The sequence below is a fragment of the Scyliorhinus canicula genome, chromosome 5, assembly GCF_902713615.1.
Source record: "Scyliorhinus canicula chromosome 5, sScyCan1.1, whole genome shotgun sequence".
NCBI lineage: Eukaryota > Metazoa > Chordata > Chondrichthyes > Carcharhiniformes > Scyliorhinidae > Scyliorhinus > Scyliorhinus canicula.
Window position 1 is genome coordinate 199,562,326 of NC_052150.1, and position 23,650 is coordinate 199,585,975.

At 46.8% G+C, this 23,650-nt stretch overlaps 1 protein-coding gene across 2 annotated transcripts in view; it reads right to left on the reverse strand.

The window, feature by feature from the left end:
- The window catches only part of LOC119966513 (leucine-rich repeat-containing protein 37A3-like), a 194,650-nt gene extending 172,714 nt beyond the window's left edge, over positions 1–21,936 (reverse strand). For both annotated transcript variants that reach the window (XM_038798328.1, XM_038798327.1), the window contains exon 1: positions 21,296–21,936. In XM_038798328.1, coding sequence (XP_038654256.1) covers positions 21,296–21,687 — 392 coding nt within the window. In that variant the 5' untranslated portion in view covers positions 21,688–21,936. The remainder of the gene's footprint in view (positions 1–21,295) is intronic.
- Positions 21,937–23,650: the final 1,714 nt, after the last annotated feature.

Below are 23,650 nucleotides of genomic sequence, written 5' to 3' on the forward strand. Positions count from 1 at the left end.
GCCTTTGCTAAATTTGCAGGTTTGCTAAAATGTGATCCTGCCCACGGGCAGGATTCACTGATCAATATGATTGCGTCAAATCTCACGAGGAATTGCGAGTCGGGTAGATCCCAGGACCACGTAAGGGCGGCAGAGGACTAAAAAGGACATTAGTGAACACAATGGGTTTTTACAACAATTGACAACTTTTAATTCTAGAGCGTTATCCCATATCTCTAGATTAGTAGTCCAGTGACAATAACACTCGGCCACTGCCTCTCCTAGCCATGTCAAGGATTTTGCTACTTCTTAGGTTAAAATAAATATCCAGTGTTTTTAACAGACAACTCGTTGATTCCTTGTTTAACAATAATTTTGTCTGCTATTAGGCCAGGGGTAAAGCAAAACGTTAACTTGTTCAGCTTCTCATTGAGCAAAGCTTGGACCGGTTGAGCCCGAGATCGGGGAAGGTGTCGGCGGTGGTGACAGAGCTGAGTTTATGGGGCACATGGGGGTGAGGAGGGGGAGGGGGACCCGAGGAGGTTTGGGAGACCGAGAGTGAAGGAGTTTTTGCACTTTTCTTATGTGCACCAATGTACTCCCGGATTGATTTCTTTGCGGTGGACACGGCGTTGCTGGTGGGGGTGGTCGATTCGGGGTATTCGGCGATTGTGGTTTCAGACCACGGGCCATTTTGCGAGTGGACTGGGGGGGGGGGGGACAGCGTCCGTAGTGGAGGCGAAATGTGGGGTTGTTGCCAGATGAGGAGGTGTGCAACCGGGTGAGGGCTGCCATCCGGGGGTATGTGGAACACGACGATACTGGGGAAGTTACAGCTGCCATGCTGTGGGAGGCACTCAAGGCGGTGGTTAGGGGGCAGGGGGGGATTATTTTGATTCAGCCGCACAAGGAAACAGTGGAACGAGCAGAGATGGCAAGATTGGTGGAAGAGATTTTGAGGGTCGATAGGAGGCACTTGGAGGCTCCGGAGTCAGGATTGTTGAAGGAGAGGCAGAGGCTCAAGATGGGGTTTAGGCTGGTGTCTATCAGGAAGACAGTAGGGCACTTGCAGAGGGCCAATGTACGAGTATGGGGAGAAGGCGAGTAGAATTCTAGCCCACCAATTTAGGAAGCATGAGGCGGCGAGGAAGATTGGAAGAGTGAGGAATGAACCAAAAGGGTGGTCCTCGACGTTGTGCCTTGTGGGGGTGAATGGGATGTTGGAAGAGTTTTTAGGAAGATATGCGAGTCGGGGCCCCCAGCCTGGGGGGGTGGGGGTGAATGGATGAGACGGTTTCCAAAGGTGGATGAGGACCTGGTAGAGGGACTGGGGGTCCTCATTGGGTTGACGGAGGTGATGGAGATATGGGGAGATGCATGGAGTTTTACAAGACGTTTGGGGGTGGGGGATTTTGAGGCCTCTGCTGGCGAGGGCATGTAACGAGGCTAGGTAGAGTGGGTAGCTCCCCTCTACACTATCGCAGGCATCTATTTCCCTGATACTGAAGAAAGATAAGGATCCGCAGCAGTGTGGGTCCGACCGTCCAATATTGTTGCTAAATGTGGATGCCAAGCTGCTGGCAAAGGTGCTGGCCTCGCAAATCGAGGAGAGAGTCCTAGGGGCGATAGGCGAGGATCAAACGGGGTTTGTGAAGGGAAGGCAGTTGTTGGCAAATGTAATGAGGTTGCATATCATGATTATGATGCCCCCGGAGGGGCAGGAGGTGGAGGTGGCAATGGATGCAGAGAAGACTTTCAACCGGGTGGATTGGGAATATCTGTTGGAGATGTTGGGATGGTTTGTGTTCGGGAAGGGGTTTGTGGATTGGGTCTGGTTGCTTTACAAGGCGCCAGTAGTGAGCGTGCGGCAAACCGGGTGAGCTCGGGATATTTTGTGTTGCACCATGGGACAAGTGCCCATTCTCCCCGTTGCAGTTTGCCTTAGCGATAGAGCCATTGGCAATGGTGCTTAGAGTGCCGAGGGGTTGGAAAGGGATTGTGCAGGGGAGTGAAAGAGTAGAGTACGATGTTTTGCTGTATGCGCTCGACTCGTTGCTATATTTCGGACCCACTGGGGGTTATCGGCAGAATTATGGGGAATTTGGAGGACTTTGGCCGCTTTCCGGATACAAGCTAAACACTGGGAAGAGTGTTCCCGTTTGAGGTTAGAGGGCAGGAGAGGAGGTTGGCAGAGCTGCCGTTCAAGGTGGTGGGGGAGAGTTTTAGGTACTTGGGCACCCAGTGGCGCAGGTTTGGGAACAGCTGCAGAAGTTGAATTTGGCTCGGTTGGTGGAGCAGATGAGGGCGGATTTTAAGAGGTGGATGGACTTCCACTGTCGTTGGCGGAATGGGCAGACAGTGAAAATAACGGTGCTGCCAAGGCTCTTGTTTGTGTTTCAGAACCTCCCGATCTTCGTTCCAACATGATTTTTGTGTGGCCGGGGAAGACACCAAGGGTAGAGAGAATGCTTTTGGAACAGGGCAATGAGGGCGGGCGGGGGGGGGGGGGGGGGGGGGGGGGGGGGGGGGGAATATAATGAATTATTACTGGGCAGCTAACATCACTATAGGTAGGAAATGGGTAGTGGGAGAGGGGTTGGTATGGAGGCGGATGAAGGCGGCTTCTTGCACGGAAATGGGTTTAGGGCCATTATTGAAGGCGCCTCTGCCATTTTTGTGAGCCCAGTGGTAATATTAATAATCTTTATTAGTGTCACAAGTAGGCTTACATTAACACTGCAATGAAGTTACTGCAAAATCCCCTAGTCGCCGCACTCCGAATTCAGAGTGTCCAAATTACCGGACAGCACGTCTTTCAGGACTTGTGGGAGGAAACAGAGAAACCCCACACAGACACTGGGAGAACATGCAGACTCCACACAGTGACCCAAGCCGGGAATCGAACCTGGAACTCTGGCACTTTGAAGTAACGGTGCTAACCACTGTGCAATCATGGTGTCGGTCTTGAGAGTATAGGGGCAGTGGAGATAGCATCTGAAATTGGAGGGTGCCTCGGTGTGGGCACTGATTTGTGATAACCATAGGATTGCACCAAGGGGGCTGGTGCAAGGTTACGGGGGGTTACGGGGGGGGTGGAAGCAAGCAGGGATTGAGCGGTTTGGGGATCTGTTTGTAGGGGGCAGTTTTGTAACCTTTGAGGACCTGAAGGAAGAATATGCGCTGCCCAGCAGGAATGGGTTCAGAGACTTAAGGTCTGGGCCTTTGTGAAGAGGCAGGTGCCGTCTTCTCCTGGGTTGCCACCTTCGGGGCTGCAGGATAAGGTGCTGCCGAGGGAGGGGGTAGGGGAGGGAAAGGTGTCTGAGGTTTATAAGGAGCTGATGGAGTGGGAGGGAGTCCCAATAAGAGATGTTAAATGAAAATAGGAGGAAGAGCTGGGGAGGGGCGGGGGGGGGGGGGGGGGGGGGGGGTTTGGAGGTGGAGGCCAGGACATGGGAAGAGGTGTGGCAGGGGGTGAATGCGTCCTCATTGTGGGCAAGGCTCAGCCTTATTCAATTTAAAATAGTTCACAGGACACACATGATGAGTAGATTCTTTGGAGTAAAGGTTAGGTGTTGACGGTGCGCAGGGAGGCCTGCGAACCATGTCCACATGTTTTCGGCATGAACGAAACTGAAGGGGTCCTAGCAGGGGTTTGCAGACATAATATCAGAGGTGTTGGTGGTAAAGGTGGTCCCAAGTACAGAGGTAGCAATATTTGGGGTTTCGGAAGAGCCAGGTGTTCAGGGGGCGAGAGAGGTCGATGTCTTGGCCTTTGCCTCCCTGACAACCCTGGGTGGAGGGACTTGGAGCCATCGAAAGCTGGGGTGTGGGTGAGTGACCTGGTGGAATTCCTAAGGTTCGAAAAGATTAAGTTAGTCTTTTTTTCAATTATTACGAGTACTCAATTATTTTTCCAATTAGAGGCAATTTAGCAAGGCCAATCCACCTAACCTGCATATCTTTTTGTGTTGCGAGAGTGAAACCCACGCAGACACAGGGAGAATGTGCAAACTCCACACGGACAGTGGCCCGGGGCCAGGATCAAACCTGGGTCCTCAGCGCCGTACGCAGCAGTGCTAACCATTGCACCACCATGCCACCCAAGATTAAGTTAGGAGAGGGTCAGTTAATGGGTTCTCCCGGAGGTGGAAGCCGCTCATCAACTTCTCGAAAGAGGATTGAGGTGTCAGCAGGGGTGTGCTTGTTATTTATTATGCTGTACAAGTTTGCTTTTGCTCTTATTTTCATAGAATTTACAGTGCAGAAGGAGGCCATTCGGCCCATCGAGTCTGCACCGGCTCTTGGAAAGAGCACCCTACCCAAGGTCAACACCTCCACCCTATCCCCATAACCCAGTAACCCCACCCAACACTAAGGGCAATTTTAGACACTAAGGGCAATTTATCATGGCCAATCCACCTAACCTGCACATCTTTGGACTGTGGGAGGAAACCGGAGCACCCGGAGGAAACCCACGCACACACGGGGGGGATATGCAGACTCCGCACAGACAGTGACCCAAGCCGGAATCGAACCTGGGACCCTGGAGCTGTGAAGCGATTGTGCTATCCACAATGCTACCGTGCTGCCGTGTTTGTTGTTTATATAAATGCCTTAATAATGAAAACATTTTAAACTTGTTCAGCTTCTGTCTTTTTATCCAGGTCTGAAGCAATTATGTATCTTAGAAATTTTTTTCTCAAAGGTCCCCAATTACATGATTGACCTGGGCCTTGGATAAGCCTAAACTGACCATATTTTGGATTTTTGACCCACAAGTTAAAAAAAAATCAAGTCTAGGTTCAGTTTTTATGAAGTTCATGAAATTGAAAATGATTCCACCGCTCATTTGAAGACAAGGGTTCACCCAGTCCTGCTAGTCCCCCCAGGCCTCTGTTACAATGGCACTCGCGCTCAATACCCCCCCCCCCCCCCCCCCCCCCCCCCCCCATTGTAAACACTGGCTGCTTGGATCAACTGGCTGCAGACTTCTAATTTTCAGCATTAGGGTCACAAAAATGTCAAATCCTGACCTTTAAAGCCGATTCCTTAGTTGCAATCCTTCCAAATTAATTTTCTTCCCCTTTTTGGAGTGAGCTTGGACACTCAGGAGCTGGCTCAGGAATCTGGCTCTCCCAACAAGGGTTTCAAAAATCATTTTCTGACCACTAAGCTGTTTGAAAGTTTATCAGGACATGCTTTCCTGAAATTTCAAAGTTTTCGCTCACCCCTGCTAGGTCTGCTGACTGTATTCTGGGAATCATTCCAGACACCCAAGAAATCCCATGGAGCCTTCTCACTGCAGCAAGGAGCCTCAAACTTCTGCCTTCAACTTCCAAGACTTTCTTTGCAGCTATTCCATGGCAATTTTCTTCTGCGCGTCTGGTTCTCGAGTTTTTCTTCAGGTCAGAATGCTTCTTCAAATTTTCCTTTAGTCTTGCAGGATTTCAGTTTCTCTTTGCATTTTTTGAGTTTGGTGTTTTTTTTAAACATTCCCTGCCACTATGTTATGGAGTGTTGGATACCTTTCATTAGGTCTTAATGAAGTCTTCATAGACCCAAGCAAGTTAACTAAATGTGTTCATTAACTTCAAGAACTACATACATACAAACAGAAAAAGTTTTAATCCAGGAGCTGGCTCAATGATTGCTTGTGCACATGATCCAACACTAAAATGACCCCCAAGGTGCAGATCAGGTGTTAGCTTACATCAGTATGTAGGCAATGGGGTACTCAGTCCCTCATTCACCCTATAGGTTACATTATAGTCCAAGTCAATCCAGATCTCTGTAGTGGAGCAAGAAAAAGTAACATTTATAAGCAACTTGTGCACTGCAAGTCCCACAACCTAAATGTGTTAAGTAGTTCATCTATAGGTCAGGCAGCAACTGTAGAGAGAAATAGAGTTAACACTGCAAGTCAATAACTGATGATGAACGATCATCTACCTAAAATCTTACCTCAGTTTCCCTCCATAGATGCTGCCTGATTTGCTTAGTAGGTTTAGTATTTTATCTTTAAAATTTCCAGCATCTGCTTTTGTAAAAGTAATTAATCTATTTTTGATACTTTGTTTGCAGGAGGATTGTTGACCAGGGCACATGATGGACTCTCGTATTCTTCAATTAGTGTTTTAGGATCTGAATACCTACGGCATATAAAGGAAGCCCAGAAGTGTATCACTCTGCACCCTCGTTGTAAACAATATGCATTTTGAAAGGGATCTAAAAGCATAGAACTCCTACAGTGCAGAGGGAGGCCATTTGGCCGTTGAGGCCACACCGACCTTCTGAAAAAGCACCCTACAGAGGCCCACTTCCCCACCTAACCTACACATCCTTGGATACTAAGGGGCAATTTAGCATGGCCTAACCGGTACGTCTTTGGACTGTGGGAGGAAACCAAAGTACCTGGAGGAGACCCATGCAGATACATGGAGAAAGTGCAAACTCCACACAGTTACTCAAGGCCGGAATTGAACCCAGGACCCTTGAGCTGCGAGGCAGCCTTGCTAGCCACTGTGCCACCATACAGCGAGGAAAGTAATGCTGAAGAATAAATTGTGAATTATCATGGGTGAAAAGACTACCGATTTGTTTTCCTTCCTCTATCTCACCTATACCAATAAAGATTCATGAAGTATTATACATGTAAAGCAAAGATTCAATATTGTTGCAGGAAAAATCCCACATTAGGTGATAGCTTTGCTGTGACGGAAAACAGTAATATCGCAGAACCACAGACACAATTGTACAGCGCAGTTTGAAACCATATAGTCCATCACATCAGCATTGTGTCTTACCACCAGTAAAAATTTTAGAATCATATTTCAGAGCTTTTAGAATACAAAAGAAGTAACATGCAATTATTATGCTTGATAAGCATTCATCTTCGAAAGGAAAACAGTATTAGACCAATGGTGTGTGTTTTGTGCAGCTGTGAAATAATGAACACGATAAAGGAAAGGTGCAAAGTACTCGGTTTTATTTGAGAAAATTAGAAATTTCAAATAAAAACAGTTAAAAAGAAATCACAGTTTAAACAGAGATAAAACCCTGGTTCGGTGTCAACTAGAATAGTGTGTCCACTGGGCACCACAATTCAGGAAGAACGTGAAGGTTTTACAGAGGGTACAGAAAAGATGCACAAGAATGGTTTCAAGGATGAGGAACTTCAGCTACATGGATAAATTGGAGAAGCTGTGGCTGTTTCCCATGGGAAGGTGAAGAAGAGATTTGATAAAGATTTTTAAAAATTATTAGGGAGCAGGACAGACAACAAGGAGAAATTGTTTCTCTGGGCAGAAGGATCGTCATGAGAATGTCACTTTAAGAAATGGTTAGCTGCTCATGTGACTGCTGTGATGTCAGAGTGTGGGTGGAGCTGAGCTCTGGTTCTGCTTTTTAGTTTCACTTTGAGAAAAAGCTTGGGTGTATCTGGGTTTTCCCAGTGTGCTGCAGCTGAAGTTAAATAAAGAGATGTCCTGTTGATCTCTGCCATCCAGACTATCTCTGGATCATTTGGTGAATTCAGAATTATAAAATGTTCTCAATAGTGGATGTGAGGGCAGCATGGTGGCTCAGTGGTTAGCATTGCTGCCTACGGCGCTGAGGACCCGGGTTCGAATCCCGGCCCTGGGTCACTGTCCGTGCGGAGTTTGCACATTCTCCCCGTGTCTGCGTGGGTTTCACCCCCACAACCCAAAAAGATGTGCAGGATAGGTGGATTGGCCATGCTAAATTGCCCCTTAATTGGAAAAAATTGGGCACTCTAAATTTATTTTAAAAAACAAAAAAATAGTGGATGTGAACCCAATGTGCTCCTGTTTAAAGGTTTGGTAAGTCTTTGGATGTTAAAAGGACAGCTCAAAGGATTATTTAGTGTTGTATTCTTTGTGGGTTATCTTTGAATTAATGGTTGCTAAGATATTCAGTTTGTTTTAAAAAGGTTAACTTGAGTTTATAGAATAAACATTGTTTTGTTTTTAAAAATACTGGTCCATTTCTGCTGTACCATACCTGCAGAGTGAGCCTGAAGAGTGTGCTCCCCATATCACAATCTATTAAAAGTTGTGGGTCAGGTGAACTCCATGATACACTTTGAGATTCTCTAAACCCTGACCCATAACAGGATGGAGAGAAAACCAAAGGGTACTGATTTAAAGGCCCAGATCTTCTGGTCAGTATCAATGCTGCGTGCATTGACGATGCCCGCAAAGACTTCTGTGACCCAACCTGTTTGTGATTTTTCAGCTGGACTTCTGGCCCAGCTGAAGCAACACAGGGTCAGCACAAAAATCTATAAGGAAGATCACTCCCCCTTTTTGCAACAGTAGGTGCCATATTCAGATATGTTTTAAAAGGTTTCAAGTTTTTAGTGGCAAGTGAGTGGTAAGGAGGGGCAAATGGTTCAAATCGGGGGTGGTGTGGGTTGTGGTGCACAGTTCAGTTGTACTGGCTAATCACTGACTTACACCAGGCATTAATCAGTACAACATTCCGAGTGTAAATATTTAGGCAGGTCTTGCATATCTGACCCAAGTCTCTGACATGGATCTCAGTTTAGTGGGGACAGCAGAAACCAGCTCATCGGATGTTTAAACGCCTCAGGCAATTTCCGACAGTGAAACAGTGGTTAGTACTGCTGCCACACAACGTCAGGAACCCTGGTTTGATTCCGGCCTTGGGTGACTATTCTCCCCGTGTCTGCGTAGGTTTCCTCCGGGTGCTCAGGTTTCCTCCCACAGTCCAAAGATATGCAGCAGATTAGCTATGCTAAATTGCCCCTTTGTGTCCAAAGGTTAGGTGGACTTAAGGGGCTAGGGTAGGGGAGTGGGCCTAGGTAGGATGCTCTTTCGGAGGGTCAGTGCAGATTCAGTGGGTTGAATGGCCTCCTTCTACATTGTAGTGATTCTATGGAATATGTGCAAGTCAGGACTTCAGCAGGGCCCTGACGCCCATCTCTCAGTTTACGCCAAATCTCCAACAATCCGGTACTGGAACATTTGGACCAAGGTGATTAGCAACGGAAGGAACAGCGACATGAGTGATACCTATTTTTTTTAAACTTGGCATGTGGTTAGGATCAGGAATACTCAGTGTAATGGAGGCAGATTCAACTGAGGCTTTCGAAATGAATTGAATTATCGTTTACAGCATAATGAGGGAAAGGCTGGGAGTGGGACTGAACGCATTGTCCTTCTTGAAAGCCAGCATAGACACAACGGGCTAAATCATCTCCTTTTGTGCTGTAACTATTCTATGATTGACAAGAAGAAAATTAAATAATAATTCCCTCTGGAAGCTATTCCATTGGTATCAATACTGAAGAGTCCGAGAGTACTTAATGACAAACCAGAGAAGTTATACAAAGCAAAACAACACTGAGGAACCAGGCTACAGGCCACAAAACTGATTAATATATTTCCAGATGCAGAAGCTGCTTCTGAAGAGCTGTAATGCAACCACCTGGGTAGTAAAGGTATTATTGTGTAGGGCAGTTAGCTCAGTGTCCGCCTTGTAAAAATGATCAACTCAAAGCTGATGGAGAGATGGTATTTAACTTTTCTGGAGCTTTTGAAGTTCAGTAAGAGAGCAACTCATTTTCTTGGGTCAGGTGGATACAAACACTACTTCTGGCATATTAGGCCGACTGGAAAGTCCAGTACCCACCCATTCATAGGAAAGGGAACCCAACCTCACCTCTAAGCAGGCCATGATGCAATTCAAAATGGCCAGTCTACTAAAACAAATTCAAGGCTTGTGGGAAAGACACGGTGATAATCTTGGGAGATTTTAATTTACATATAGACTGGGAAAGTCAGATGGACAAAGGTAGCCTAGATGAGGAGTTCACTGACTGTTTTGGGGATAGTTTCTTGAAGCCAGGTTCCGGAGCCAAGCAGGAGGCTCCACTAGACATGGTATTGGACAATGAGAAAGGACAATTAATGATCTCATTGTGAAGGTGCTCTAGATAGAAGCGACCATTATGATTCAATTGTATATTTTCTTTGAGGGAGAATGTTTTAAACTTAAACAAAGGCAACTATGTGGGCATGCAAGCTGAGCTGCCTAAAGGGAATTGATATATCAGGTTAAGGGATAGGTCAATAGAGGTGCAGTGGCAAATATTTAAGGGGATATTTTAGAATGCCTAGAAGCAATACATTCCATCAAGAAAGAAAAAAAATCCAAGGAACAGACACACCATCATCCATGGTTAACTAGAAAGGTTAAAGATAGTATAAAACTTAAAGAAAAAGCATATAATGGCGCAAAGAGAGGTGGCAGGTCAGAAGATTGAACAGAATATAAGGAATGGCAAATTAGGAATAAAAGATTAATGAGGAGGAAAAGAACTGGAGTACAAGAGAAAGCTAGCCAGAAATATAAAAACAGACAGTAAGAGCATTTATACATCTTTAAAAAGAGCATTTGTCCTATAGAAAGTGAGTCTGGAGAATTGATCATGGAAAACAAGGAGATGACAGATGAACTGAACAAGTATTTTGCATCAATCTTCACTATAGAGGATAAAAATAACATCCCAGAAGCAGCTATTAACCAGGAAATGGTAGGGAATGAAGGAACTCAAGAAAATTACAGTCACCAGAGATGTGATGATAGAGTAAATTGTTGGAGCTGCGGGCTGACAAGAGCCCAGGTCCTGATGGACTTCATCCAAGGGTCTTAAAATATATGCCTGGTGAGATGACGCATTAGCTTTAATTTTCCAAAACTCCCTAGGTTCGGGGAAAGTCCCACTAGACTGGAAGGTAACAAACAGAAATCAATTATTCAAAAAGGGGGCAGCACGGTGGCACAGTGGTTAGCATTGCTGCCTACGGCGCTGAGGACCCGGGTTCGAATCCCGGCCCTGGGTCACTGTGTGGAGTTTGCACAGTCTCCCCGTGTTTGCGTGGGTTTCACCCCCACAACCCAAAAAGATGTGCAGGATAGGTGGATTGGCCATGCTAAATTGCCCCTTAATTGGAAAAAATTGGGCACTCTTTAAAAAAAAAAAATTTTTAATTAAAAAAAGATTATTCAAAAAGGGAGACAAAGCGGGAAACTAGACTAGTCAGCTTAACATCTGTCACAGGGAAAACGTTCAAAGCTATTATTAAAGAAGTTATAGCAGAGCACTAGGATAAGTTAAAGGTAATGTGAAAGGTAAATCATGTTTCACCAACTTATTGGAGTTCTTTGATGAAGCAAACTGTGCTCTGGATGAAGGGGAACCAGTGGATGTACTAGACTTATATTTCCAGAAAGCGAAAACGCAGCTAGCTGTGAGAATTAATGTGAATTGCAGAACTCTTAGCGTTGGATCATTCGGCACGTGCGTCGATGAAGAATGCAGCTAGCTGCGAGAATTAATATTTCCATAAAGCATTTCATAAGGTGCCACATAAAAGGTTATTGTGGAAAATAAAATCTCATGATATAGGTGGTAACATATTGGCATGGATAGAAGGTTGGTTGGCTCACAGGAAACCAAGAGTTGGCATAAATGGGCATTTTTCAGGTTGGTGCGGTGTAACAAGTAGTGTGCAACAGATTCAGCACTGGGACCTCAACTGCTTACAACTTAAATGACTTGAATGAAGGAATGGTTGCCAAATTTGTCAATGACAATGAACACTCTTCAGGGTGACAGGCTGTTTGACTGGTCTGACTTTCTGAAGCGTTGTCCATATACATATTTACAGAGGACAATATAATCCCGTACACGCAGGGTCCTTGCCACAATGACTTCTCAAGGTCCCATTCCAGTCATACAAGCAGGAGGCACTGGTTTAATTCTCTTGGATTGACTCCATGGTTCTTGTATGTCTTTGAAAGGAACGAGGAGGACAACCAGTCTTCAGTTTCTTGTGTCTTCTATTAGGAACTCCGATATGGTATTTCATCTCCACAGTGCTTAAAAACTGACTGTAGCACTGAGATTGGACAAGGATTTCAGCTCAGTCTGTGAATGCAGAAAGATAAAAAAGACAGAAACAGAAAGGTTCTGAAAGAGAAAATGGTAGCTGCAAGTTGTCACCAAGCTCAGAAGGAGAACACATCAGAATAATCTGAAGTTATGTTGTGTAAAATCAAGGAAGATGATTCATTAATTTTGGGCTGTACAGCATGTTTATTACTGTTGCAGTGTTACACCAAAACAAACTATAGTGATAGAATGAAGTGAATCTTAAGCATAACTACTATGCTGCAAGTTCATATACTTTGAAATAAAGCCGTTGTTCGAAAAATGTTTTTTTGTCGGTCTCCAAAAAGATTGAAGAGTACATTATAGGCACAATATGTTGGCTAGATTATATATGTGTGTGTGTGTGTGTGTGTGTGTGTGTGTGTGAGTGAGTGGGAGGAGGCGGCATGTTACACTCCTAACTTACACTACCATTAGATATAGAGCATTGTAAGACTACTCCAGCATAAAGGTTTTGGGATTACTTACAGGATCAAGAAGGTGGTATCTACATTTTTAATAGGGATGTGCAACAATTAATCAGGGATTACATTAATTATTTTACATTTTGAATAGTAAAAACAAGATTTACTTTCAACTGATGCAGTAGCAAATAAAATGTTGGGAATAGATTTGCCTCAAATGAAAAATGAGAACGAAAACACTACCAAATCTAAATAACATACGACTGATTCAATTCAGTAATTCCACAGCTCCTTAGAACAAGGTGGAGTCCTTTGAGTAAAAGGTTTAATTTGGCATTAGAGGCATAAAAGACAATAAATTGAAATTTTAAATCGTGTTATTGTGGCTCAAATATTTTTTTTTTTTTTAATTGGCTAAACTCTTACTTTGGACATTGAGAATTCTACTTATGAGTGGAAAAAACAAAAATAAAACAACAATTGAAAAACAAAAATCAGTACTTTAAGAAAACGATGATGGCTAGATTACAGAATCTGAATGAAGATTCTCCTTAATGTATAGAAATCTCTCCTTAAGGGTATAGAAAGTTACAATGAAAAGTACGGAGATAATAAATCTTACAAAATGGCGGGAGGAAGGCATAAGATTTATAATACCTGAAAAACAGAACATTAATTTGACTATTGCTTTATTTCAGTTTTTCACTTTATCTCTGAGAATTCCCAATTGCTCTTCAATTATTTTTCCAGCAGTAATATTGCTGATCTCCAATTTTCAGCTGAGAATACACTACCAAGTATTTTATGTGAAACTATGGGTAGAGGACTTCCCCGCCCAGACTAAAGTCACAGGTGGGAGAACACTCAAACATATGTGTTTTCAATGAACTAACAATTCCAACTTTGGACTTGTACCAATGTGACTCATTTGCCCCACAACCCCACATAGGTCCCCACAGAACATACAGTACAGAAGGAGGCCATTCGGCCAATCGAGTCTGCACCGACCCACCCAAGCCCTCACTTCCATCCTATTCCCGTAACCCAATAACCCCTCCTCACCTTTTTGGTTACTAAGGGCAATTTAGCATGGCCAATCCACCTGACCTGCACATCTTTGGACTGTGGGAGGAAACCGGAGCACCCAGAGTAGACCCACGCAGACACGGGGAGAACGAAGACAGTGACCCAGCAGGGAATCGAACCTGGGACCCTGGCACTGTGAAGCCACAGTGCTATCCACTTGTGCTACCTTGCTGCCCCCAGCCTCAATTCTTCCACATTATAAGACAGTATCTGTAAATAAACATGTAAAACTTTTTCTAGATGATGTACAACACCAAGCAGTCAAAATAGAGCACTTCAACGTTCCAAATATTTTTGCAATGATACACCAATTTTATCAACCCATTACTTATGTTATTAATTTATAATTCCCGTTATGCCTTTCTCTTGCAAAATGCTTGTCAGTTTTACTTCAGCAGGTGCTATGAAGAGCAGTAGAGGGGGCATTCAAAAAGGAAATGGGTAGGGTACAGGTCCAGCATGTTTCCTCTAGGGCGATAGGCAGTAATAACGAACCCAAAGAACCATGGATGACCAGTGATATTCACGATACAATGAGAAGAAAAAGAGAGGCTTTTAGCAACTATGAAGGGAACAAATCAACAGAGACATTAGTGGAGTACAGAAAGTGGGGATGGAGCTTGAGAAAGCAATTAGCAGAGCAACAAGGGGGATATGAGAAAGCTCTGGCTGTTAAAAGTAGGGAAAATCTCAAGGTACTCTAGAAGTATATCATCACAGAATCCCTATAGTGACGAAGGAGGCCATTTGGCCCATCGAGTCTGCACTGGCCCCTGGAAAGAGCACCCCATTTAAGCCCATATCTCCACCCTATCTTCATAACCCAGTAACCCCATTTAACCTTTATGACACGAAGGGACAAATTAGCATGCCCAATCCACCTAACTTGCACATCTTTGGACTGTGTGAGGAAGCCGGAGCACCCGGAGGAAACCAAATCAGACACAGGGAGAAAGTGCAAACTCCACACAGTCAGCCGAGGCTGGACTTGAACCCGGGACCCTGGAGCTGTGAGGCAGCAGTGCTAACCACTGTGCTGCCGTGCCGCCCATATGGAAAGAGGATAACCAGGGATAGAGTAGAGCCCATTAGGGTCCAAGGGACAATCTGTGGGTGGAGTCAGAGGATATTGGTAGGGTGTTAAACAAGTATTTCACATCTGTCTTCAACCAAGAGAATAAGGCAAGTATGGAGATTGAGGTTCTTGAAAAAATTGACATAGGGAGTGACAAAACAAGATATTGGAGGTTTTGGCAGGCTGAAAAGTAGAAAAACTCCAGGTCCAGATGAATTGTGTCTCAGGCTGCTGTGGGAGGCAAGGGAGGAGATTGAAGGGGCTCAGACCCAAATATTTTATTCCTCTCTGGCCACAGGAGAATTGCCAGAGGACTGGAGAACATCAAATGTGGTTCCACAATTTAAGAAAGGTGGTAGTGATAAGCCAGGGAACAACAGACCAATAAGACTCATGTCAGTGGTAGGGAAGGGAAACAATTGGAAAAAGTTCAGAAGGAGATAATCTATCTCCACTTTGAGAGACAAGGTTCGATTAAGGATAGTCAGCATGCACCTGGAATGTTAGAGGATTAAACGGGCCAGTCAAGTGGACACGTGTGTTCGCGCACTTACGGGCTCTGAAGGTGGATGTAATGTTGCTGCAGGAGACGCATTTGAAAGTGGCGGACCAGATTAGATTACGGATTTGGGGCTTGACGCTAAAACCAGAGGGGTCGCGATCATGATTAACAAACGGGTTAAGTTTGAGGCGGACAGCACAGTTGCGGATGGGGGTGGTAGATTTCTCTTGGTCCGGGGCAAGCTTGAGGGGGTGAAGGTGGTCCTAGTGAATGGTTACGCTCCAAACTGGGATGATGAAGATTTCATCAAAAGGCTACTGGGGAAAATCCCTGACTGGATTTGCACAAGTTGATTATGGGTGGGGACTTTAATACAGTCCTCGACCCCGACCTGGACCGGTCGTGCTCCAGAACGGGCAGGATCCCGGCAATGCCAAGAGAACTGAGAGGGTTCATGGAACAAATGGGAGAGGGGGGTAGACCCCTGGAGAATCAGCCGGCCAACGGGGAAGGAGTTCTCATTCTATTCACATGTTCACAAGGTTTATTCTCGTATTCACTTCTTTATTATGAGTAGGGACTTTTTGGAGGGGGTGAGGGATACATAATACTCGGCGATCACTATTTCGGACCATGCTCCACATTGGGTCGACCTGCTGGTCTACAAAGAAAGTTACCAGCGCCCACAATGGAGGTTAGAGGTGGGATTGTTGGCAGAGGAGAGGCTGTGTGAGAGAGTGCGGAAATGCATGCAGGACTATCTGCAGGTCAACGATACAGGGGAAGTCTCAGCAGCGGTGCTCTGGGAGGCGCTGAAGGCGGTGGTGAGAGGGGAACTGATCTCAATCTGAGCCCAGAGGGGCAGAATGGATAGGGCAGAGATCCAGGGGCACAGTGTATGAGTATTGGGAGAAAGCCAGCAGAATGCTTGCACAGCAACTTAGGAAGAGGGAGGCAGCCAGGGAGATAGGGACGGTAGTGGACGGGGCAGGGAACCGGGTGGGAGACCCGGCAGGACTGAACAGGATATTCAGGGACTTTTATAGTAAGCTGTATACCTCGGAACGCCCCACGGGGCCGGAGGGGATGAGGCGCTTCTTAGATGGGCTGACCTTCCCAAAGGTGGGCAGGGGGATGGTAGAGGGGCTGGGGGCCCCGATTAGAGCTGAAGTAGTAATGGGGGGCCTGAAGGCCATGCAGTCCGGTAAAGCCCCGGGGCCGGATGGGTATCCAGTGGAGTTCTACAAAATGTTTGCAGGTAAACCGGGGCCGGTGCTGGTTAGGGTGTTTAACAAGGCGAGGGACAATGGGGTGTTACCCCCGACGATGTCGCAAGCCACCATCTCGCTGATATTAAAACGGGATAAGGATCCGGAGGTCTGTGGGTCCTATAGGCCAATCTCCCTGATTAATGTAGACGCTAAACTGTTGGCCAAGATCCTGGCGTCCAGAATCGGAGACTGCATACCGGACGTGATTGTGGAGGACCAAACGGGGTTTGTTAAGGGCAGGCAACTGGTAGCCAATCTAAGAAGGCTACTCAATGTGATTATGATGCCCCCGGAGGGCATAGAGGTGGAGGTAGTGGTGGCAATGGATGCCGAAAAGGCTTCTGACCGGGTGGAGCGGGACTATTTATGGGAGGTGTTGGGACGGTTTGGGTTTGGAGAAGGCTTTGTGGACTGGGTTAAACTGCTATATTAGTCCCCGGAGGCTAGTGTAAGGACGAACAGGACGACATCTGAGTATTTTAGACTACACCACGGGACAAGACAGGGATGCCCCCTCTCGCCACTGCTGTTTGCGTTGGCCATAGAACCGTTGGCAATTTCTCGGAGAGCGGCAAGGGGATGGAAGGGAATGGTCGGGGGGGGGGTAGAACACAAGGTCTCGCTCTACGCGGATGACCTGCTTTTGTATGCGTCAGATCCAGCGGCAGGGATGGACGGGATTATGGAAATCCTAGGGGAGTTTGGCCGGTTTTCGGGCTACAAGTTGAACATGGCAAAAAGTGAGATGTTTGTGGTGCAGGCAAGAGGTCAGGAGAATAGGCTGAGGGAGCTACCATTTAGGATGTTTGGGGAAAGTTTTTGGTATCTAGGGATACAAGTGGCGCGCGATTGGGGTAAGATGCATAAGTTGAACTTTTCCAAGCTGGTGGAGCAAATGAGGAGCGAGTTTCGGAGGTGGGATGCACTCCCACTGTCACTAGCAGGGAGAGTATAGACGGTGAAGATGACGATCCTCCCGAGATTCCTGTTTATTTTTCAGTGTCTCCCTATTTTCATTCCACGGTCCTTCTTTAAAAGAATCAATAAAATCATCATGGGATTTGTTTGGGCGGAGAGGTCCCGCAGGTAAAGAGGAGGATGCTGGAACGGAACCGTAGCGAGGGGGGGTTGGCATTGCCGAACCTCAGCAACTACTATTGGGAGGCTAACATAGCCATGATAAGGAAATGGATGGTGGGTATGGGGTCGGTTTGGGAGCCGGTGGAGGCTGCTTCGTGCAGGGGCACCAGCTTGGCAGCCCTGGTCACGGCTCCCCTGCCGCTCCCGCCGGCCAGGTACTCCACCAGCCCTATAGTGGCGGCGGCTTTACGGATTTGGGGCCAATGGAGGAAGCATGCGGGGGACGTGGGAGCGTCGGTCTGGTCCCCAATATGTGACAACCACCGATTTGTCCCGGGGAAGATGGATGGCGGGTTTAGAGCGTGGCGGAGGTGGAAAGGATGGGCGACTTGTTCCTGGAAGGGAGCTTCGCGAACATGAGGGCGCTGGAGGAGAAGTTCGGGCTGGCGAGGGGGAATGACTTTCAGTACTTGCAGGTGCGGGATTTCGTACGTAGACAGATCCCGTCCTTTCCACGCCTTCCACCAAGGGGGATCCAGGACAGAGTAATTTCCAGGGGTGAGGTAGGAGAGGGGAGAGTCTCGGATATTTATAAGGAGTGGAGGACATAGGGACCGACGAACTGAAACTTAAGTGGGAGGAGGAGCTTGGTGGGGAGTTGGAGGGAGGTGTATGGGCAGACGCTCTGAGGAGGGTAAATGCAACCGCGTGTGCCAGGCTCAGCCTGATTCAGTTCAAGGTGGTTCACCGGGCCCACATAACGGTGGCCCGGATGAGCAAATTCTTTGGGCTGGAGGACACGTGTGCTAGATGTGGGGGAGGACCAGCGAACCATGTCCACATGTTCTGGGCGTGTCCAGAACTCAGGGGATACTGGCAGGGATTTGCGGACGTCATATCCCGGGTAATGAAAACAAGGGTGGCGATGAGTCCAGAAGTGGCGATTCTTGGGGTGTCGGAAGACCCAGGAGTACAGGAGGGGATAGAGGCCGACATTGTGGCCTTTGCTTCCCTGATAGCCCGGCGACGAATACTGTTGGCCTGGAGGGACTCAAAGCCCCCAAAGACCGAAGTATGGCAATCGGGCATGGCTTTCTCGGCTTGGAAAAAATCAAGTTCGCCTTAAGAGGATCACTATTGGGGTTCGCCCGGAGGTGGCAACCGTTCATCGACTTCTTCGTGGGAAACTGATCGTCAGCATGGGGGGGGGGGGGGGGGGGGGTAGAATAGTGTAGAGTAGGGGGGAAGAATAGGCGGGTCTATCTGCGAGAGTGGTACTGTTATTTGCACTATGTTTTTTGTAATTGGTATCTGCACACTAATGTCTATTGTTACTGTTTACAATGCCAAAAATACCTCAATAAAATTGTCTGATTAAAAAAAAGGATAGTCAGCATGGCTGTCAGAGGGAGCTCATGCTTAACAACTTTTGATTGAATTTTTTTGAGGTGTGTAGATGTGGATAGTGCAGTTGATGTAGTTTATATGGATGTAGTTCATATAGATGTATTTCATATGGATTTCAGCAAAGCTTTTGACAAGGTCCCACATGGAAGACTTAGAAAGATGGCTGATGCGCCTTGGATACAGGGTTATTTGCTACGGTGGATTCAAAATTGGCATTGTAGGAGACAGAGGGTGATAACAGACAGCTGTTTTACTGACTGGAAGCCAGTGTCCAGTGGCATACCACAGGGATCTGTGTTGATTCCCCCATTAGTCATTTAGACAAAAGACCATGTGAGGGATAGGATTAGGAAGTTTGTGAATGAGACAAAGATTGGCCAGGTAGTTAACAGTGAAGTTGAGTGCCTTGGGTTACAGGAAGATATTGATGGGTTGGTCAAATGGGCAGAAAAGTGGCAGATGGAATTTAACCCTGAAACGTGTGAGGTGATACACTTCGGAAGGAGAAATTTGACAAGGAAGTATTAAATGAACAACATGACACAGTGTGTTTGCCCATATATCTCCGAAAGAGGGGTGACAGGTTAAAGGGTAGTGGAAAAGGCATATGGGACTTTATAAATCGAGGCATAGATTACAAAAGCAGGGAGGTCATGGTGGAGTTGTGTGGAACTTTGGTGAGGCCACAGCTGGAGTAGTGTGTGCAATTTTGGTTGCCACATTATAGGAAGGATGTGATTATACTGGCCGGGATGCAGAGAAGATTCACCAGGATCTTTTTTTTAATAAATTTAGATTACCCAATTATTTTTTCCAATTAAGGGGCAATTTAGCGTGGCCCATCCACCTACTCTGCACATTTTTGGGTTGTGGGGGCGAAACCCACGCAGACACGGGGAGAATGTGCAAACTCCACACGGACAGTGACCCAGAGCCGGGATCGAACCTGGGACCTCAGCGCCGTGAGGCGGTTGTGCTAACCACTAGGCCACCATGCTGCCCTCAATTCACCAGGATCTTGCCTGGGATGGAACATTTTAAGTTATGAAGAGAGGTTGGGTAAACTTGGGTTGTTTTCATTAGACCAGAAAGACTGAGAGGTGACCTAATCCAGGTGTACATGATTATGAGAGGCATGGACAGGGCAGATAGGGAGCAGCTGCTCCCCTTTGTTGATCATGAGGGGACACAAGTTCAAGGTGAAGAGCGGGAAGTTTAGCGGGGATGTGAGGGGAAACTTTTTTTTTAAAACCCAGAGGGTAGTGACGGTCTGGAATGCACTGCCTGGCAGAGGTGGGTTGCCTTTATAATACATTATTTATAAAGTACCTGGATGAGCACTTGGCAGTTATAGCAGTCAAGACGATGGGCCAAATGCTGACAAATGGGAATAGGTAGGTAGATCAGGTGTATTGGTGAAGACTCGATGGGCCAAAGGGCCTCTTCTGCACTGTACATTCTGTGATTCTGTAAATGCAAAATCTTCTGTAATGCTGTTGACATGTGCAATAAAGTGCAACAGTTTCATAAAAGCTGACTGAATGGGAATAATCTTGCTGGATTCATACCTCCAGAATCTCCAGGTTTACAGGGATACCGTTGCAGTTTACATAAAACTACTGCTAATCAACATAAAATTGGCAATGTGAATGATAATGCAAATTATGATCCTTTTCCAATTAGTCAAGAAAAGCACAATTGTTTGGGCATTTGGAATTATGATACATTGTAGGATGAAAGTCAGCAAGAATGAAGTGAGCTGGAGGGGTTGCATGACGTTTTCCTATAATGCGTGTAAATTGAAGAGGACATTGTTGAAGTAGCTATTAGAACACTTTTAAACACATGGATTTTAAAACATTTCATGTCAAACAAAACTTATCATTGTTTAGGAACATAGTAACATTCAGCGTGTTAAACCTGCTCCTCCATTCAATTAGACCATGGCTGATTTGTCTACCTCAACACCATTTTCCCATGCTACTTCCATACCCCTTGATGTCACTACTCACCAGAAATCTGTAGATTTCAGTCTTGAACATGCTCAATGATTAAGCTTCCACAGCTCTCTAGGGTAGAGAATTTGAGCAAAGAAATTGCTCCTCATCCCAGTCTGAAATGGCTTACCCCTTATTCGGAGACTGCGTCCCCTGGTTCTAGACTCATGAGCCAGGGGAAACATCCTACATCCACCCGGTCAAGCCCTGTACATTTCAATGTGATCACCTCTCATTCCTGGAAACACTAGAGAACACAATGCCCACTTTCCTCAATCTCTCCTCGGAAGACAATCCCGACACCCCAGGGATTAGTCTGGTGAACCAAAGTTGCGATTCCTCTAAGGAAAGTATATCCTTCCTTAGATAAGGAGACCAAACTGTACACCTGGCATGCTAGCTTTTGGTGGCTCGTGAACAAGGACAAACGTGTTTAACAGCACCACTAGGAAAGGAAAACACACAAAATGAAGAATAAGTGGATATGAAAACCTACAATACAGAGAATGGTGTCAGGACATTGCCAGACGTGGTGCCTCTGATCCCTTGGGGCACTTCAGTGAGAATGTCCGTGCTCTCCTCCTCCGTGGTGTTGTGGTTTTTGGAGTGCGGTGACTTGCCGCTGTCGTCGGTGGGGTCGGGCTCCAGCAGGCCGGTGGCGGCGTCGTGGCTGTGCGAGTCCACCGGCTTGGCCGGGTGGCAGGACAGGATGTTGATATAGCAGCGGCACAGCTCCGGGCACACGGCCTGCGGCGCCACGGGCAGCTGCTGCCCCTCGTTCGAGCTGTTGTGGTGCAGAACCACCATCATCTTCCTGGCTGCCGAGCAGCGCCACAGCAACAGGCACGAAGCCACCAGGGTGAAGAGGCCAGCGCTGCTCGGTGCCATCCCTCAGTCTCTTCTCATCGCTTTGCTCCCGGGTCCAGCCCCCCCGTGTGAAGGGAGGGGGAGGAGGGGAGAGCAGCTGCCCCCCTCTCTCTATTTATGAATGATATCCTTACGTTCCTCCTCCCCCCGACCCGCCACCACTACAGATTTTGTATGGCGATTATATTTATAATAAGGCGGTGGTTCCGGCCTGGAAGTTATCCGTTGCCATGGTGAGTGAGGGTCGCTCGCCACCTCCCCCACTCCCCTTTCCCGGCTCCCCACCCCCCGTTTACGCCTGCGCGCCTCCTTTGTTTGGCAGGCCTGTCGCTGGGAGACGAGCGCCGCGTTATCACAACAATGAGTGCGGCCCCGCCCATCTTCCAAACCAATGGGAATCGCTCGCGGAGGAGGCCGCTCGGCCCCTTGGCCTCCCTGCCAGTTTGCTGCTGGAACACCGAGATTCTCCTGCCTCGTCTCCCCCGCCCAGATTACCGCCGCCCCCGTGCATTTCTATTTTCTGTGCACATACTTATTCAATTCCGATTTCAAAGCCGCCAGCGACTTGGCCACGGAATTTGTCACCGCTGTAGAAGTAGGGCCATTCGGTCCGTCGTGTCCGTGCCCGTGCCCGGCTCTCCGAATGAGCATCCTGACTTCGTGCAATCCCCCCTAGCCTTTTCCCTGTGACCCTGCAAACTGTTTCTATTTAATTAATCATCCAATGCCTCGTCCAGCCTGCTTCCTCTCCCACACTTCCAAGCAGTGCATTCCAGACCCAAAACACTGGCTATGTGAAACTCTTTTCTCACACCACATTTGCTTCTTCAAATCTGTACCCTCATGTTTTTAGGAGCGGGAAAAATTTCTCCCCATACTTTGTCCAGCCCCCTCCTGCTTTTGAATACCTCTGTCAATTCTTCTCTTCGCCTTCTCCTCTCCAATCTATCTTCATAGTTAAAGTTTCTCATCCCTCGAACCATACTTGTAAACCCCTCTGTACTTGCTCAGTGTGCTCGCATCCCTCCTAAAGTGTGGCACCCAGAACTGTACACAATATTCCAGCTGAGGTCTAACTAGTATCTTATAAAAGTTCAACATAACTTAGCTCTTGCACTCCATGCCACTCTTATTAAAGCCTCGGATACTGCTTGCATTAAAACATTTTTTCCTCATATCGCCTTTAGCTCTCTTGCTCTCTTTAGCTCTCTTGGTGGCATAATGGTATTAGAACATAGAACATGCAGTGCAGAAGGAGGCCATCGAGTCTGCACCAACCCACTTAAGCCCTAACTTCCACCCCATCCTCATAACCCAATAACCCCTCCTAACAGCTTTGACAAAGAGTCATCGGACTCAAAACGTTAGCTCTTTTCTCTCCCTATAGATACTGCCAGACTTGCTGAGATTTTCCAGCATTTTCCCTTTCGTTTCACATTCCAGCATCCGCAGTAATTTGCTTTTTACCTTACCCCTCCTAAACGTTTTTCACACGAGGGGCAATTTAGCATGGGCAATCCACCTAACCTGCACGTCTTTGGACTGTGGGAGGAAACCGGAACACCCGGAGAAACCCATGCAGACACGGAGAGAACGTGCAGACTCCACTCAGACAGTGACCCAGCGGGGAATTGAACCTGGGACCCTGGCACTGAGAAGCCACAGTGCTATCCACTTGTGCTACCGTACTGCCCAAAAATTCGATTTTCAATTCCAGATTCTTATTGAATTTAAATTTCACCATCTACTGTGGTGTGGTTCAAACATGGGTCCTCAGACGTCTCTGGATTACTAGTCCAGTGACAATACCACTACGCCACCACCTTGTTATTGGATTCATAATCCCAAGGTAATAGTGGATACTGGGGACACATGTTTGGCAAATGGTGAAATTTACAGAGACCTGGTTGAGGGAAGGACAGGATTGGCAGCTAAACGTTCCAGGATTTAGATTTTTCAGACGGGATAGAGGGAGATGTAAAAG